This window comes from Pygoscelis adeliae, unplaced genomic scaffold, assembly GCF_000699105.1.
Source record: "Pygoscelis adeliae isolate BGI_AS28 unplaced genomic scaffold, ASM69910v1 Scaffold225, whole genome shotgun sequence".
Taxonomy (NCBI): Eukaryota; Metazoa; Chordata; class Aves; order Sphenisciformes; family Spheniscidae; genus Pygoscelis; species Pygoscelis adeliae.
In genome coordinates, this window is record NW_008824898.1 from 343,210 (window position 1) to 360,525 (window position 17,316).

Here is a 17,316-nt window from a genome sequence, read left to right on the forward strand (position 1 = left end):
TCCACACTTAATCCTGCCACCCTGCAAGTCAGGAGGCATAGGAGGAAGCCTCCAGGGCAAACACAGAACACGAGGACCTATATCTCCCTCACATAAGGTAACCCTGGAGTGTGTTCTGAATCAGCTGAGGTTTTCAAGGTGGACCACATCAAAGCTGGCCATTGAGGTACTTCAGCAGTTAGATACTGTGGAAAACTGGTACATTTAGCCTAAAGCTTCTCCTTTAGGCCATTCCTACACAGAAGGGCAGGTGCAAGTAAGCAGGCCACAAGAGTCTTCCTCCTGGGTCTGCCATCCATGCTGAATCGTTGCCCTCACTGCATTTTCATATAAATGCGCCGATTCTCTCTGTGGGTGCTAACTCTGCTTAGAGCTGTAATGCACAGCCAACATTGTGCTGAATCAGCACAACTGCTAACAAAAGAACTGCTTTCTTCATTCTCTCTGTGCACAAATTCTGTTGGCTGCTGCTCTGATGGCCTGCGAGGGCAGGGATGGGGACAGTGTGATACAGAAGGGGAACAAAGTGGCTTGTCTCTGCTTACATAGGGCAGGAAGAGTAAAACTCTCAGGAGCACCAATAAATCTTCCCTTGCTTCAAGCTGTGCCACACAGTCCTTTGGGGGTTGGCTAAGCAGAGCTGTTTTGATAAATGGTGCCCAGATTGTGGTGGTAGTTTGTTTTCTCTGCTTTTTTCCAGCCTTGTTTTTCTTTGGGTTGTGATGTATAGGCTCCCTCAGCCCGAGCCATGTCAGGGATGTCATACCACAGTAGAAGTAGCTCACAGCTTTCAATCATTTTCTTTAATGTCTCAGCAGAGATGCAGTTTTAAATATTTTCCTTTGGCTAGAAGTTTTCCTCAGAGGGGTTAGTGAATATATTCACACTGCAGACACTGATGAAATCAAGACAATACTTTGCATTCCATTTTGTAACTGATGACCTGTAGCACTAGATTAGCATGCTTAGTTTCATAATATCCAAGAGAATTATGATATAGTTACAGTTTCACAGGTGAGGGAAATGAGGTTCATTACGTTGCCTGTACCTGTGATTTAAACAGCAACAGACCACATGGTCTATAAAGGGTCCCGTCAACTGGTCCATAGCCAAGAGGTTTTGAAAAGCTTTGGCAGGTTTCCTGACCTGCCAAGTCTGAGTCTTAATCATGGGATCCCATGTCATCAGTACAGTGTATCTGCTTCTATGCTAAGTTAAATAAAATGCAAATCAGAACCCCCTATGCCTTTCATGTCTTCTACCCTGTTTACATAATTTTTTAAAGCAGAGAAAGCAAACAATTAAAAACAGTATCCTGTGTATCGCTTTTCATTCTGTATCTTCACTCTGTGTGAGTACCTCCTGATATTTGTTCAGGAACACACTGCTAGATAGAGTTTACCTTTACATCTATAAATAATACTGCTCCCATTACATGGTGGGCATCCCAGAAACTTTCCTTCTCTACTTACACACATACTTAATTTTAATCAGAAATATACCAGTTCAAAGAATGAGTAAATATTTTTAGGATTGAGTCAGGATAAACTGTAGCCTGATAAGTGTGACAAGGATTAATGGGTTAATTTGTATTGCTCTATAACTTCCATAAGGGTAGACCCCTGGGGTATGATGCACCAGTGAAAGAATGTTTTGAAGATGTAGTGTATAACCTGATGCCTGTGAGGATGTCTCTGGCAAACCTGACAGAACTAGAATTCAACTCATGGATTTTATGCAAAGCTCTCTAATGCATATTACAAGCAGCTGTCATTTTTTTCTTATTCTACATTCCACCAGATGATTTAAAAAATAAGGGGCTCTGCTCCATTGGTGTGGCTTCCTACAACTGCTCACTCATTTCTGTGTATGTAGTGTACTCCTGATGCTCTAAAACCAACCATATGACCTGAACAAAGGTGACTGAATGAAGAGACCTCTTAAGTCAGCTCATGAGTTATCAAAGAAAGGTCATTTCACATAACATGGTGGCCTCCTTAACATGGAGGCCTGAGTCCCAAGAAGAGAAGAGCAGGAAATAGGCTCCAGTACTCTCTTGCCTCTTCAGACTGTGAGATCCAGCAGCAGATCCAAAATTTGTCTCACCCCTTTGGTGTGAAAATGCAGTCTTTGCAAATTACTAGGCCCACACTGGAATAGGCGATGTGGGAGATTTAGCCTAATCCTAAATACACGTCTGCAGCTTTAGGAGTTCTCAGGAAGATTGAGTACACAACAAGTTTGTGTAGTCAATATAAATATAAAATATTCTGCCGAACAGTTAGTAGCATGGCCTCTCCCAGGCCCAGATCTTCTCATCCTTATCTGCTGTACCAAGGCTGGGCCCAGCACCTCTGGCCATTGCTCAAGAGGCACTTGGTGTTTCTCACTCTGTTTCTCATTCATGTTCTGGTGGGATGCTTTGGCTCTCTGCCCACTGAATTAAAACAGCAGCATATAACATTGCTGTTAACAAACAAGAGCCTCGCACAGTAGCTGGATCAAAGCTAGGAAAGACAGACATTGTGGGAAAAGGCTTTAAATATTTCACTTCTGCACTAACTTCTACCCTCTACCACGAACTTCTACCCTCAAAAGAAGAGCAAGTGCCAGACATTGGGGATTTACTGCCATTTTGCTTTCTAATGCAAAACATGCTGTAGTTGTTTCAGATTCCCTTTCTCTGCCTATTTCTGCTTCTGTTACATCCCCAAGCTTTCCTTGTACCCCTAATTGCTGACTTCTGAAAATCACAATGCAAATAGCTTTTGAGCCTTGGTCTTTGATACTGTTACTTTCGTTACTTAGAACTTTATTTATTTAGGGGAAGTAGAACAATTTTTAGGAAACAGCCACGATAGAAATATGTCCCCTACAGTGTCTGACCCTAGATGAAAGTTCTAACATTGTAATGTGGTTAGGGACCTGATGCATGTGAACGGACCATATGACTTCAATTTAAACTTCACTGTTCTGCCACTTAAATATTCTCATGGAGCATCTGTGTAGAGTTGAGCTGGCTTCCAAGGATCATGATGCAGAAATTGAGATGAAGTGAGATTCATGTGATTAGGGACTTGTTGATTCATTGAGGGGGGAGGAGGCACTAACATAACTAAACATCCAAATAAATCAGAGTCAGCGTGCACAGGTGAGAGTATGCAGTCTGACTGTGTGTCCTTGTTCTCCAAGATTTTCCATGCTGAGCCTGGAGTTTGACTACATGTGCCAGTATGACTATGTGGAGGTCCGTGATGGGGACAATTTGGACAGCCAAATAATTAAGAAATTCTGTGGAAATGAGAGGCCGCCTCCCATCCGAAGCACTGGGTCTTCACTCCATGTCCTCTTCCAGTCTGATGGATCCAAGAATTTTGATGGATTTCATGCTGTCTTTGAAGAAATTACAGGTAAAATAATCCAAAAGTGGAAGATGCCACTCATTCTCATTAATTCAATTTCACTAATTTCTCTCCCTGTTTTGCTTCATTAAAAAATTTCATGCTGTGTTGCCAACAGCAACTTACACAAAGTCAGTGCAGGGAAGATTCAAAAGCCATCAGATGGCATGTGAATGTGAGGCTCTTCTAACAAAGACTGAATTCCTTCTACCTGCGTGAAGAACAAGCACATCAGCCAGCACAGAAAAGCTGCTGTTTTGTGAGACTTTTCTGTTTGAATCTGAGAACTAAGAGCACAGAAGGGGCATGCGTATCTGCAATTGCAGAATTGCTCAATGCTGTGTGCAGGAGCAGAGTCACTGTCTCAATTAGCAAAAACCTGATGCAAAGCCTCACAATCAGCTCAGTGAAAATGCCCTGACATGACTCTTGTGTTGGGTCATGTATCATACCATTAAGGCTTAAAATAAAAGTGCGTACAAAGGACAGATTATTTTCTTTATGAAAAAAAAAAGAGGCATTCCCATTCTGTGATGAACTCAGTGTTATGAATGACAGAAGCAGGGCTCCAGAATTCCTGTTTTTGTTAGTACTCAGTGCTTGAGTCCCTCACACTGCTTCCCATCGTTTCTTTCTGGCTGCAAAATAACATTGAAAATGTAGCTGGCTCCTCATTTTGCCATAGCATTTGAAGCAGCCTCTATGCTCTTCCTGCATCTTCCTTGTTTAGCTATGTAGGGAATTTTGGTCAAATCTATCCACAGTACTCCTGGCACAGAAGGCTGATCGGAGTGTGCTGCTTTGCCATAGATAAACCCTGCAGGATCTATGACTCACCATAACTTGCCTTCCTCACACCCTGGTGACCCACATTTCATGAGGTCATCCAGGGTATATCTGGCTCAGGAAGTTTAGTTAGTTTATATAATCCTTATATAAATACACAAACCTACAGTGGATCAGCTGTTAACAATGGTCAGGGGTGTAATTAGCAATCTGAAATGTGCATACGGCTGGATGCAGTTTTTTATGCCATTTCTTAGCCTGCTCTGTTCTTCAAATGTTACCTTTAGTACCTGTTAGTAACATAGCAGGAGCAGTTAGCTATTGATAGTTCGCCTGGGCTTACAGCAGGAGAAGTGATATAGAACAAATGAATGTGGTGTGGGCTATGTTGCATAAGGGCTGCCTACACTCAGGGAACTAACATTTTCCATATGGTGCAAGCTGAATTGATTCTGTTTCCTCTGCCCAGCAGGGAACACTTGGTATTCAAATACTGTTGAGCACTTTATTTCCACCCCATTTTTAGTGGTAATTATTCTGAGGCTGGGTGGCTGCAAGTGTGGTAATCCACACAGAGCACATTGCAAAGGGCTTCTTAGAGTTTGTGAGGAGGTCTTATTGTGGACTTTATTATGAGGCTGTCCTGGCCTAATGCGTAGCTGCAGTGAAAAGGCTTTTAAAACACTCCCAGTGTCTTTTTATGTGAAGCATTAACCTGGACAGCAGGACAGTTTAGGGGAAGAATACAGTGTGCATGGAGCAGTGTAGAATTGAAAGCGGGGGCAGCACAGGTTCGAAAGCTCTGGCAGCACATCACAAACTGAAGCATTTCCCCTGAAATTTCCCTCTGTGCACACCACTATGGAAAAACCAAGGTTCCCAGAACAGATTGCACAGGGCTTGCTAGAGCAATTCCCTGTGCTGCAGGTGAGAGCAGCAGCAGCACTTGTGCTTACAGGATGTGGACCAGGCCATGGACATGATCTGATGTCCCCAGCGCCTTTGTGGTGTAATGGAGAGGACTAAAGAAGTGTCTTGTGCCATCAGAACTGAATACCTTCCCTTTCTGTCTTCCCTTCCTCTGAACTCTGTGCTGGCTTGTAAGTCATAGCTTGCTGAAGCAGTGGCACTGACTGCACAGAGGTCACTCATTCAACTGCCAGAAAGGTTTTGATTAATAAAAATAAGCTGCAAAGCCTATATCCCCTTTAGGAAAGGTCACTGTATGTGTAGTTATTAAAGGATGAATCCACACAACCTGCTGCGCTGCCTGGTCTGGAAGCAGGTGTTATGTCCCATCCCATGCAAAGTGTCAAATGGGAACCAGTAATTGGCATGAGTGACCAGAAGTCACTCAACAGACTTCAGATGAGAAGGATGGGAGGCCAGAGGAGGAGGCATCAGGGTCTCTTAGGGATTAGACATATGCTGGATCTAGTTAGATGAAAGCCTGTTACTGAATTTCGATAGTGCTTTACTGCATTACTTTACTGCATCTAGATATAAGGAAGAATTTTTTTACGCTGAGGGTGGTGAAACACTGGAACAGGTTGCCCAGGGAGGTGATGGATGCCCCATCCCTGGAAACATTCAAGGTCAGGTTGGACGGGGCTCTGAGCAACCTGATCTAGTTGAAGATGTCCCTGCCCACGGCAGGGGGGTTGGACTAGATGACCTTTAAAGGTCCCTCCCAACCCAAACTATTCTATGATTCTATGATTCTATGATTTACTTTCTGTACCCCCAAGCTAGTGATCTTTGAACCAACATAGGCGCTTTAACCTTTTGCATTACTGTCCCATGTTGTTTGACTGAAGCCAGGAAATAAAGACTCCTTTAAAAAGAAAAATATTTAGTGCTCTTGAGTATGAGGCATTTTCAAAGACAGTATCTGGCACTTATCCTCGTTCACTTGACATGCTTACTTTTACAGAATCATGAGACAAAGCTGGGGCAAGGATAAAGCTGAAAGTTCACTGGCTTCAAACCAGTGACTACAAAATATCAGTCTGTACAGGCTCTTCTGCTTCTCCTTCCCTTTTTCAGTGATATTTTACATTAGTTGGATACAGTACAATTGCCACATATATATTCCTTTTAACGAATTAATTACTGTCCTTAGCCAGACCTTAGTCTTCAATGACACCTGGGAGATATTCATTGCCCAGCCATGTATGAATTGCTTTTACATCACCACATGAAACCTCCAGAGAAAACCACATTTGGCATCTATATATTTCTTGTCTCTTGCCATTGAATATAAGAGACTCAAAGATTATGCTTCAAGCAAAGTCTTTGCAAGGAAAACTGCTGATTCTGTTATCTGCCATTCTGGACTGCAGCAGAGAGAATGCTTTAAATGTAATAGTACACAACCTCACCATAGGTTCCCCAGGGCTGGTTGCTCGTGGTTGCAAAACTCAACGGCTGGTACAAAGATTCATATTTCTGTTATAACCGAAGTAATCAGTGTATTTAGCATGGAAAGACAAAGATGATCTGTAAATGAATTAGAATGCAGACCTTTCTAGCAATTAGGATTGCTATATCCATAAGTTATCAAACATGGTTGGATAATTCTTTAAGATGGCAAGGAATATGTTTTGTAGTCAATGTGAGCTGAAACTGAACTCAACTTCTGGTATGGATCCAGATGTGAACTTTGCTGTAGAGTCTTGTTTTGTTAAGACGGACTTGAAGCAGGGCATCAGATCCTGAATCCTCAGATGTTGGAGTTACTTGAATCTTAAACTGGATCTAAATCTTGATATTTTGGCTCTACTTTCTGTCTGTTAAAACCCACACTCAGTTTGGAAACTAATCTAAGTGGAAATTATTTCTTCGTATTTTTGAGAATAAATTATGTTCTACTCACTCCCCTTAGAGCAGGCACCAAAAAAAGGGTATGTGCTATTGCACAGTGGAATTTGCTGATATTAAATGGTGCAATTACACATTCTGATATTAATTTATGTTAATATGTACAGTTTGATGTGTATCACTGCCAGATTTGTGGTGTACAAGAGCTTCCCCGGCAGACTTAGGGTCATCATGACCATTCAGAGCTTCCTGAATCCAACACCAAAGAAGTGCTCCTCAGGAGCAAAGCAACTCCCAAAGTCTGGGATGACAAGATCCGAGACCCAAAAAACCCACCAGAACCATGGATCCCAGAACTTATCCCTAAACTCTGGGATGAATGGCAGGAGAAATGTAGGTTGATATGAAACTTCTTTAATTTAGGCTAAGCTCTAAACACTGTTGGAGCTTGCTGTAAATTATTTTTCTTCCACAAACCTTTCTCACCACTTGACTACAGTTAAAGGAAAATGGTAAAAGTAAGGTGATGAAGGCTGGGAAAATAACTGCCCATCCCTATAAGATCCCTTCTCCAGTAACTAAGAAAGAAGAGCAGAAGGCTTTTTGACATGCATTAGGCCCTTTACTGTGTCTTCCTAACTTTTAACCAGAATATGTAATTTACCCTAAGACACAACCATCATTAGGAAAAATAGATAGGACCCCCATCCTATGAGAGACCATGAATGTTCTTGCTTTTCTTTTCTAGCTTGTTCTTCATCTCCATGTCTTCATGATGGAACGTGCATTCTAGACAAAAGCGGTACCTACAAATGTGCCTGTCTGGCTGGCTATACAGGGAATCACTGTGAAAACTGTGAGTACAAGCACTGTGTGTACAACCATCCTTCAGGGATGTCACTGATGCAGGCCATTAATTGTTAGGAGTGTCATTAATATGTAGGTTAGGTCAGTCACAGTGCCAGAGAATGCACTGAGATTCTTGTGGCATTTTTTAAGACAACGTTGCTTGCAGTTTATGAAGACCTCCACTGAATAGTTCTGCAGCTTTATATCTATGCGTAAAAAGGTAAAACAGAATTGGAGCTGGGAAACACACAAGAAATCTTGCAATGGACTAGCCTTATCGGACAGAGATACACCTGCCTGCTATTTTCCACTGTGTGTGGATCAGCTGTTCTCTTCTAAAAGCACATACCCCAGCTGAGCCCTGCACTTCATGCTTTAGCCAGAGTCAGTCCTAAGAAGTTTGTCTTCCCTCACAGCCACCTGAAAGGTAGAGTTCTGGCACCACGAATGACAGAGACTTGGGATCAAAATAAATGAAAAAGGGTATATATGTTCTGTCCATATCTGTGTTGGTGGTCCTCACTGTACATATAGTCATACAACTGGTTTTGTCCTGCCAAGCAAATTGTAAAATAACTGGGTTCAAATGAGTTCAAATCAATTGTCTGTTCTAGTGATTTAATTCTTCATGCTTGAGCAAATGTCTTCATCTAACAGGGCTTGAAAGAGCAAGGAGGAGTAAGAATTGTGCAATATGTACTATGATAAAGGCTGTATCGTCTCTACCAGCTGAAAGGAGCATTGTACAATATTTAAAGTCACTGAGCTAGAGCTCCAGCTGACCCTGGAGGATTTCAGTGATACTAGTGAAATCCACTTGGGATCATATTTGGCCCAAGACGGAAAGCATGGTTTACTGTGCCCTGCTGTGGCATTAGTCTGGCCGTAAGGCACACAATGCCTTGCCTGCTTCCAGAGTTTTCAATGCTATGTCAGCGCAGCCAATATACCCCAAACCTCACTACTTCAAAATCTTTTCAACGTGCCATTGTCAGGAGTGGATTTCTCTCCTGGAATTGCTTTTACTTCATTAGGAGGGTTAAATCATAATGACATTGTACCTCCTTACATGGATCATTTTGAGATAAAAGACCTTTTGATTTCTACAGATCCAGAAGTAGCTCATAAGACTTGACTTTTCTCCCAGCAGACCAGAGGAGAGGTAGTTTTACATTTTCTATAAGCCTGAAAAAGTTTTGGTTCTGAACAGCATGCCACATTCTGCAGACTGCATAGATTCCTGGTATGTTTTCTGTAGGGAAGGGGTTGCTGAAAATTGAGGGTTCCTGAGCTCAGGGCTAATGTGGCTGGCTCTTCTGCTAACAGCCTCTTTCCTGTGAGTAGTTGTTTAGCAGGTCATTTAGGGACTGGAAACTCCCGAGCTCTTTGCAACTGCTCAGTGAGATTAGTTCCATTCCTGTCTTCAGGAGAGAGTTAAAAAAAAAAATAAATTCCTGTCTGTTTCAGAACCAACCTAAATTTCAAACTAATTACATTTCCAGCAAACCTCAACCCTAGTTTTGGCAGGCTCTGCACTACAGTCAAGGCAAGAAATGAAGCTCACATTCTTGTACTAGTTTTCTTTTGCAATTCCCGTGTAGAAACTTCACCCATGCAACACACACAGCAAACAGAGGAGGTAGTAAAAAAACAATAGGATAAGACTTCTGTCTTACTGTAAACAATGAAGGGTATAGGTAGTAACAGAATAAAAGGGAGGAGACACTTAAAAATACATACAGTAAAATTTTTAACTTGACAAGAATCCTATAGTTTGATTTGTGAAAGAACAGTTTAGGTGGATAAAATACGGTTACTTTATGATGTTTGTGGCTGTATGCTTGCCGTTTGCTTATGCTAGGTAATATTTTTTCCAGCACCTATATTACTGCTTTCCATACCATAGATAAAGGTTGCCTTTTTTCCCTTGTATATGAATAGCAAACCTCACAGTGGGAAAACATCATGGCAAATCTGTTTTCTTTGGCTTCAAAGAAGATTTTTCTTAAGATATTTCCTTCAGCTTTGCCAAAATGTATCCTAAGTATTTTCCAATGTATGGGGGGAAAAAGGCAGAAAATCAGTTTGATTTGTTTTTTAAGAGCAAAAGGAGGAACTGGAAAAAATATCTGTGGCTGCAATTCTTTAAAAATTAGTCATATAGTTTCCTGAACAGCATTGCAGTTTAAATGTTAAAGGGAGATTGTGTTATGCTCAGAATCTTTCTGTCTGTTAGGTCTTGCAGCAACAGTGCTGTCTTGTGAAATGGAGACAAGGGAAATAAATTTATTTCTGCAGAAAACAATCATAAAATCGTCACTTTTGGAATATTGAATATGACTTCAGACACTATGAGGCTGATTCTTTCAGTCTGGCTTTCTTGGAGCAGGTCAGGTGCAATCCCATTAAAGTAAATGGATTTATGCTGATGAAAAATAGATATAAGAGAGAAGAAAATTAGAGCTCCTTAATGTTAAGTGCATGTAGAAGATTTGAGGTGGTGCAACAGAAGGTACCCAGAGCGATACAAGGGTTTTAAAGAAATCCAAGGGACATACTTCAGAGGAAGGGAGACTGTGTGATTATCTCATTGAGGAATAAGTTAAGGCCAAATTAAACAAATTCAGCAATGGACATTTCATGACAGAATCAGAAATCTTCTAAGTCCCTCACCATCCCAATGCAGCTGTCTTTTTGTCTGTTACCAAGTTTAGTTTTAAAGATGTGGGAATCACTATTGGAATTATGGAAATCACCTTAATGAGATAAACCACAAGGAACCTATTTTTTCCTCTGTTAAACTAAATTTCATCTATTTAACAGGATGATCAATATCGGTCAAGCTGCTTTCCTGGGGTAATATTCAACCCTAATTGCTCTGTCAGTTACAATTTGCAATATTTCTAAAATAATTAAAAGCACAAGTTGCTTATAACTAGCAGTCTCTTTTCTCTTCTAGTATGGCAGCCAGGAAATTGTCTTTTTGTTTACAATTTGAGGGGCTAATATCATTATTTAAATGCTGCAACAGCATTAAGTGAAATGCAGGCATGTATCTAACAGCTGTTAGTATTTCAATCAGTCCTGTATCAGGGCAAGAAATATTTTATCTAAATAGGTCTGATTTCACTCCAGAGACTGTTTAAAAAAAAAAAAATCTATATGAAATTGTAAAACAAATGCTAACCAATAGAGTAGAGATTTTTCCTTCTTTCTTCTGCCCTAAAACACAATAAAGACAAGTCCTAGAGACCAGCAACAAATACCTTCTTACACATAAGCATGCTTTGTTATGATGATACAGTAAGTAGAGAAAACTTATTCCTATTTTAAATACTTGGGCTTCTTTCTGATCTTAAACTGAACTTGCAGTATACCTGCATACCCCTCCCAGTGACCACTTAGCCATGCTGACATGATTGAGGTCAAACTCAGGCTTTTCTGTCTGACCTCTGCGGATTTTAATGCAAATAATCCTTCAATGAGAGGCATTAAAAAAACCCCAAAACCAAATCATCTTGTTCTCTTAGCCTGCAACACCCTGAAACAGAGCAGCAGCTTCCTCAAAAAATGCACATTAGGGAAAAAATAACAAGCTGACTAGTGGCTTTGTCCTGGTGCTCTGCATGCTAAAAAGCATCCACTCGAGTATCAGACTGTCAATGATTCTGTACAGCATGACAACTACTTGTTCAACTCAAACTAAGAAAGGTCTTTTCCAAAGTCTCAGTGTTGAGTTTGCCTGCTGAAGATGCTGAAGAGGCAGTACTGCTGGTACCCCATGGCAAATGCTTTCCCCCTCTGCTTGTCCTCCTCCTAGGACGGGGTGTTCTGACTCGAGTCCTCCCAGGGCTTGCTGGCCCCAAAGCAAGAGACCTTGACCTCATCCTGCCCTGAAATTTCCTGTTACCTTTATTTCGAACAAAGCCAGGCGAACTAGAGTTCCTACGCAAATAAGAGGAACTCGTGCTGAATGGGGAATTCAGGGCTCAGATCCGATTTCCATTTTTATTCTGTTTCTCGCTCCTGTCTGCCAAGAAGAAGAGGTTTGTTCTGCATACTAATGAAGGGTCTAATCCAACTGACTAAGCTGTATAAACTAATTCCTTGCTGTAGCCTTTGATGTTGCTAGGGCTGGCTGTACTATATTCCAACAGGCCTCTGAATATAGCTTTCAGGTCCTTCTCCACTGCTGATATAATCCCCTTCCATCCTTCTTGGCCCCATATAGCTGTGACTTGGGCTGGTTCTTAGGGATGCCCTTGCCCTTAACGGACTGACTGACTGATATTTAAGATAGGGAGAAAGCATTAACACTCCCCCACCCCCTGCCTTGTTCTGCTATGGGAGAAATGAGCCCAGCTGTCAGTGCTTGGTATAGGCTTAGACAGAGTTTTAATTCCAGCAGAGTCTAGGATGAGGCACTGGGGAGTGGTTCTGGACATTAAACCTAGTTTTCTTACCTAACCATAGACATGTAATGCAGAATCTTCTAAGGGAATGCTTGGAGATTTTTTAAAATTTTGTCAGAAAGATTCTCAGTAATAGGTTTCAAGGAGTGCCATAATCACTATCTATATATACCAGTATATATTGTGCCATTTGCAGCCCACATGTGTTAAACCATGCCTACGCTGCATGATTACAGTGGAGAACGTCAGGTATAACCAAATGCCTCTCTGGCCTGGAAATCAGTCCTATTCCAGTTAGGGAAAATGTTCCAAAAAGAAATAGGACTCTTAATTTCCCTACTCCTAGCCCTGCCATTGGTTTTTTTGGTTTTGTTGCATTTTGCTTATTTTTTCCAGTGGAAAATAGCTTATTACAGCTTTTTTAAAGGGACAGAGTTCTTCCCCACTTGTGTCAAGGTGGCTTTTTTGGTGGCTGTGTTAAAGAGATGAGATTAATGCCACTCTTTCTCCATCACATTTCTACTGTCCTCCCTATAGGCTTGCATGTATCGGGTGGGAAATAAGAACCCAACCCCTGCTGCTGCCAAAGCATATATATACCTGGAGCTATTAAGGAGTTAAGGCTAGTGGCCTTTTTTCACTATCACAATCCAAGGATTCACTTGCCTTGAGACCCACACACTAGCAAAAACCTTTAACTGGAATGTGGCAGTTCTCAGGTTTTGCAGACCCATTAGGGGTTACAGGCTAAAGCTTAAACCAGCACCACCCTTTAGCCTGTCATACAGCAACCCTGTAGTGTGAACACAGGCAGGATGCTCTCAGAGGTGGCTTGTTCTCCAGAACCTTGCGAGGACTCCCTTTGAGAGGCAACATAGTTATCACTACTCATGCCTTGAGCACTATTACTTGGCTGAACTGCTCTTTATGGGCAAGACTGTTCAGAAGGACAGTTAGTTCAGACAGGGTGAGATGATCCTGCAGTGAAGACATGGCCAGTGCAGTCATAGAGGAAGCTTCATTGGCTCATGTCTCTGCAAAGCCAGGTAAGATAATAGTACTGCAGTCCTCAGAGAGGTTTTTAAGTCACCTTCAGAGTTCAGTTCTGGTGGGATAATGCCCTATTTTGTTCTCCTGAGCTGATCAGAACAACGTTGTGATGCTGGCTAGACATTTGCTAGGATGTTATCCTTGCTGCCTCATACTGCCCCACAGTATACTCCTTTCCAGGAGAATCATGTGTGTATGAGGCAAGATCTGTATTGTTTAGTGCCTAGTGCATGAATTTGAAGGGCTTGGCTTGAAATGGAGGTAGAGATTTCTGCTCCCAGTTTTCACTTCAGTATATTTCCTGGAGGTTTCTCCCTTGGTTTGAAGGATGCTGGAACTGTTCACACAGCAACTGCCAAACCACCAAACATTATGTCTGGTGCTTTAAGGTAACCTAACATCAATTTTGGGTTGTCTTAATTCACTGAGCGATAAACTAAAGCTCCAGTTACACAAACAGCCAAGATGCCCCTCAGGAGGACAGAAACACCTAAGAGAAAAATGAGGTGGATGGCTGAGGAAGGAAATTGCTACAAACATCTGAGGCAATCACTAAACAACTGCTGCTTGTGAATCAGCCTGCAGAAAACTGGTCCCTAGGACTGCTCTTTCCTTCAGCTCTGTCAATACAACTGTTGGATTGGGCAAGTCATGCAGTCTCTGGGAGGAGGTTGCTCATACCATTTAGCACTGTTTGATCTCATAATATTTTTACAGTGTTTTGAAACTCCAGTGAGTAAGTGTAGTGACAGCGAGGCTGAAAGAGACAGGACATCTGCTTTATTGACAACTCGTCTTGACCCTTTGTTATTTTCTCAGTGTCTATTAACTAGCCAGTTTTTTAGTTTTTCAGAAAGTGAAACATGTCTGGTAAAAACCCATGGTATTCTGCCCAGAGCATAGCCCCTGGCATTGCTATCGTCTAAATAAATCAGATATTGCCTCTTTGTTAACATAATCCATCCAAGGATAGGCCTGCCATAGGAAAAGAGGTGTATTTCTAAGCCACATTAAAAGGATTCATAGGTAATCTCCACTTGCGCCACCCCAAAACAATCCTGAGCTTTTTCCTCAGTCTGCTAACATGCTTTAGAGGTAAAACCATACACAGGATTCTCCCTGGTATGACTTGCTGTGTGGAAGAATGAATCGGTGTTGCAGGAGGGCAGGTTGGGCCAAGCTACATTCCATGTATTCTTGCCATGCTGGATGAGACAAAGATACTTTTCCCCATCGTATCACCACTGAATCACTTAGGAGACTAAGGCTTCCTGACAGGTCTGCTCTAATGTATGGCATAAATCAGTTCTTCAGCACAGAATATCTGCATGCAGGCCAAAAAAACAGTCTGTATCACTGGCACACTTTAGGCTCACCCCCACCTTTTGCAAAGGTTGGAGATGACAGGGGGCTGGTATACAGTTATAAGTTGCTGATGGAGATGTTTTCTGCCTCCTGGCTGAGGGGGAGCAGATATATCTTTTGGTTTCTTTGGAGCTAGAAGAAATGAGAGAGGGGCCAGGAGTAGATTATAGATTTGGGGTCTCTGCCTCTAACCACTCCTTGTCCTCTCTGAAGATTACTGATACACTGTAGCTTCTGGGGTGCAAGCATACAGACTCTATGTTCTTGCAGTGCTTTGGAGTAACCTTAAAACTACTTTGAAAGTTTGCTGGAATAACCGGCATGCTTAAATGCTGACAGTTTTGTTCTTTTCCCCCAAAAATTCATTCAAAGACTTCATTCCTCCTTTAGGATTTTACACTCTCTGAGGCAAGCTACCTTTGTTGCGCTCGTGGGCATGATTTCACTGTCTTGCACACTGTTTGCAGCTGATACAAAGCACTGCCAAGGCAGAATGGCCCCAGGTGGTAGGAATGATGACACAAACAACCAGGCAGTATCACACTTGCTCTTTCTTATGGCTCCCATACTCCTCTTTGGTTTCTTCAAAAGCTCAGGAACTGCATTTCACAGCCAACCAAATTGCCCTGATATTTCCTTAGTACTCTCTCGCTTAACCTACACTCTCATCTCAATACTTGCTAATTTCCATCTCTTTTTCTTAAACAGGCAATGCCAGACCTTCCTTTCTATCTGAAATCCAGCTCAGATCCCTGCAAAAGGCTGAATAAACTACTCTGGCAGCTATGCTAGGGTGAATCTATATGATTAAATGGTGTTTTCCTGTTCCACCTAATGCACATTCACAAACATTGTTTCAAAGCAATATGCATTTCTTTAGAGTGTCTTTCTCATCCAGCATTGCCTGGGCTTGTACCTGTTTAGCTGGAAAGCTGACATCTCCAAAATGAAACACCTCAAGATTATTTACTCTCCTTTGTAATTTGGTGTAATAATGAACATATAAGCTTCTCTGTTGCCCTACAATCTTTCCCCTGAGCAGATAGTGCTCTCCTCTGCAGTGTGATATTGTGATGTTTTTCAAGGGACACATTGGGGAACTTATTCTAAATAATAGTTCTTGCCACTGATAAAGTGAATGTTGAGGATCGTTAGGATTTCACTCACTCCAGTATCCCATGCACAAACAGGTCCAGTTGTGTAAGTAAATAGGCCGTCCAAGTACCGGAAAGGTTGTATCCAGAGACACAGCTTTCTAAGGGCTAAGAACAATGCTGATAAAGATCAAGTGGCTAATTGTAAGCAACAACCTCCAAATTGCCTCCGGATGAATAAATCACAGTGGGTGATCCAAGCATATTTTCACATGGATACGGTCTCATTCACAGAAGCAGGGAGCTGGAAAACATCAGGGGTGTGTTCCAATTGGCTGGAAGGGAATGAAAAGATTCGGATTTCAGTAGGGATTACGTCATAGTTTTGTGTAATTATTCCTAGCTGGTGGAACCACTGCAAAAGCGAAGAGGCCCAGAGAACAGGACTGGAAATCTACTCTCTCTGGTACTTGGGGTTGGCTGATCAGCTGCTTTTGTTATGATTTCCTTTGACATTTCCAGGATTAATGTGAGTACTGGCAAAATGCAACAATGAGAGGAGATTTGAACTTCCAGGACTCTTTCAAGGGAGATAAATTAAGGCCAAAAATCTTTGTGGTGAATTGCCTGTCCCAGCATTTCTGCATGAGCTGTGGCTGGAGCTGGTCTTGGAGCTGGGCGAATGTGTCCTGGGGCATCACAAGAGGCATGAAGGAGGGTGGAGAGTTACCTCTCTTTTGAAACACAAGTGAGTGAGGGCAGAGATAGTATATCCCAAATCCTCCCTTGCTAGCAACCTGAATGGAAGCTGCTGCAATGCAGTGGGACACTTTTGGGCAATAATCCTTTTTACCCCTCCAGGACTTGTATTTGATACTGAAGGCCAGTTCCTAAGTGACATTTAGGCACCTGTTTGCTCTTTTAGCTACTGAAATCACCATGACATGGGCACCTTTGTGGAGCTGGCTGTTAGTATCTTAGTCTTGCTGGCTAAAGTGCCTGTGATAACGTAGAGGTTGGAGGTACCTGTGAGAGCCCCACCTAAAGCCTCACCCACTCATTTCTGAGTCTGTGGTGACAGGCATGACCAAGCAGAACAGTGCTGCTTGGGTGTGTGGCTGTAGCTGTTCAAAGCATCCTTGTTCTTTGAGGTCCAAGAGTCTCCTTATTCCAGAAAACACTGCCATCACTGTGAACACCTTTTTATCACAGTGGTTTCCTTGTCCTTTCCTGTACAGGATCTGCTGCAGTGTTTGCATGTATTTGTTCTCTGCTTTGAGAGTCTTGCTTTAAAAAAAATAATTTTCAACCCAAACCTTAGCACTCTTGGCTTTTCTTGTTCACCCTCTTCTCATTGCTGGTTGTGAAAGTTGCAACCACACTCTTTTCACCTAAAACACAGAGCTTCCCAGCTCCAAAAAGTAAAAGTTCTGAGGGGCAACAAAGAAGACAAGCAAGCATGCTAGACATCACCAGCCTGCTCAGACATGGCCTGTGTAAACACACACCACCGCCGGAAAGCATTTCCTTCAGAGAATC

At 42.1% G+C, this 17,316-nt stretch overlaps 1 protein-coding gene across 3 annotated transcripts in view; it reads left to right on the forward strand.

Moving 5' to 3' along the window:
* PAMR1 (peptidase domain containing associated with muscle regeneration 1) overlaps positions 1–17,316 on the forward strand; it is a 51,155-nt gene that overhangs the window by 14,657 nt on the left and 19,182 nt on the right. For 2 of the 3 annotated variants that reach the window (XM_009324663.1, XM_009324662.1), the window contains exons 4-5: positions 3,193–3,410; positions 7,756–7,863. In XM_009324663.1, coding sequence (XP_009322938.1) covers positions 3,193–3,410; positions 7,756–7,863 — 326 coding nt within the window. The remainder of the gene's footprint in view (positions 1–3,192; positions 3,411–7,755; positions 7,864–17,316) is intronic. The other variant, XM_009324665.1, reaches the window with a different exon arrangement.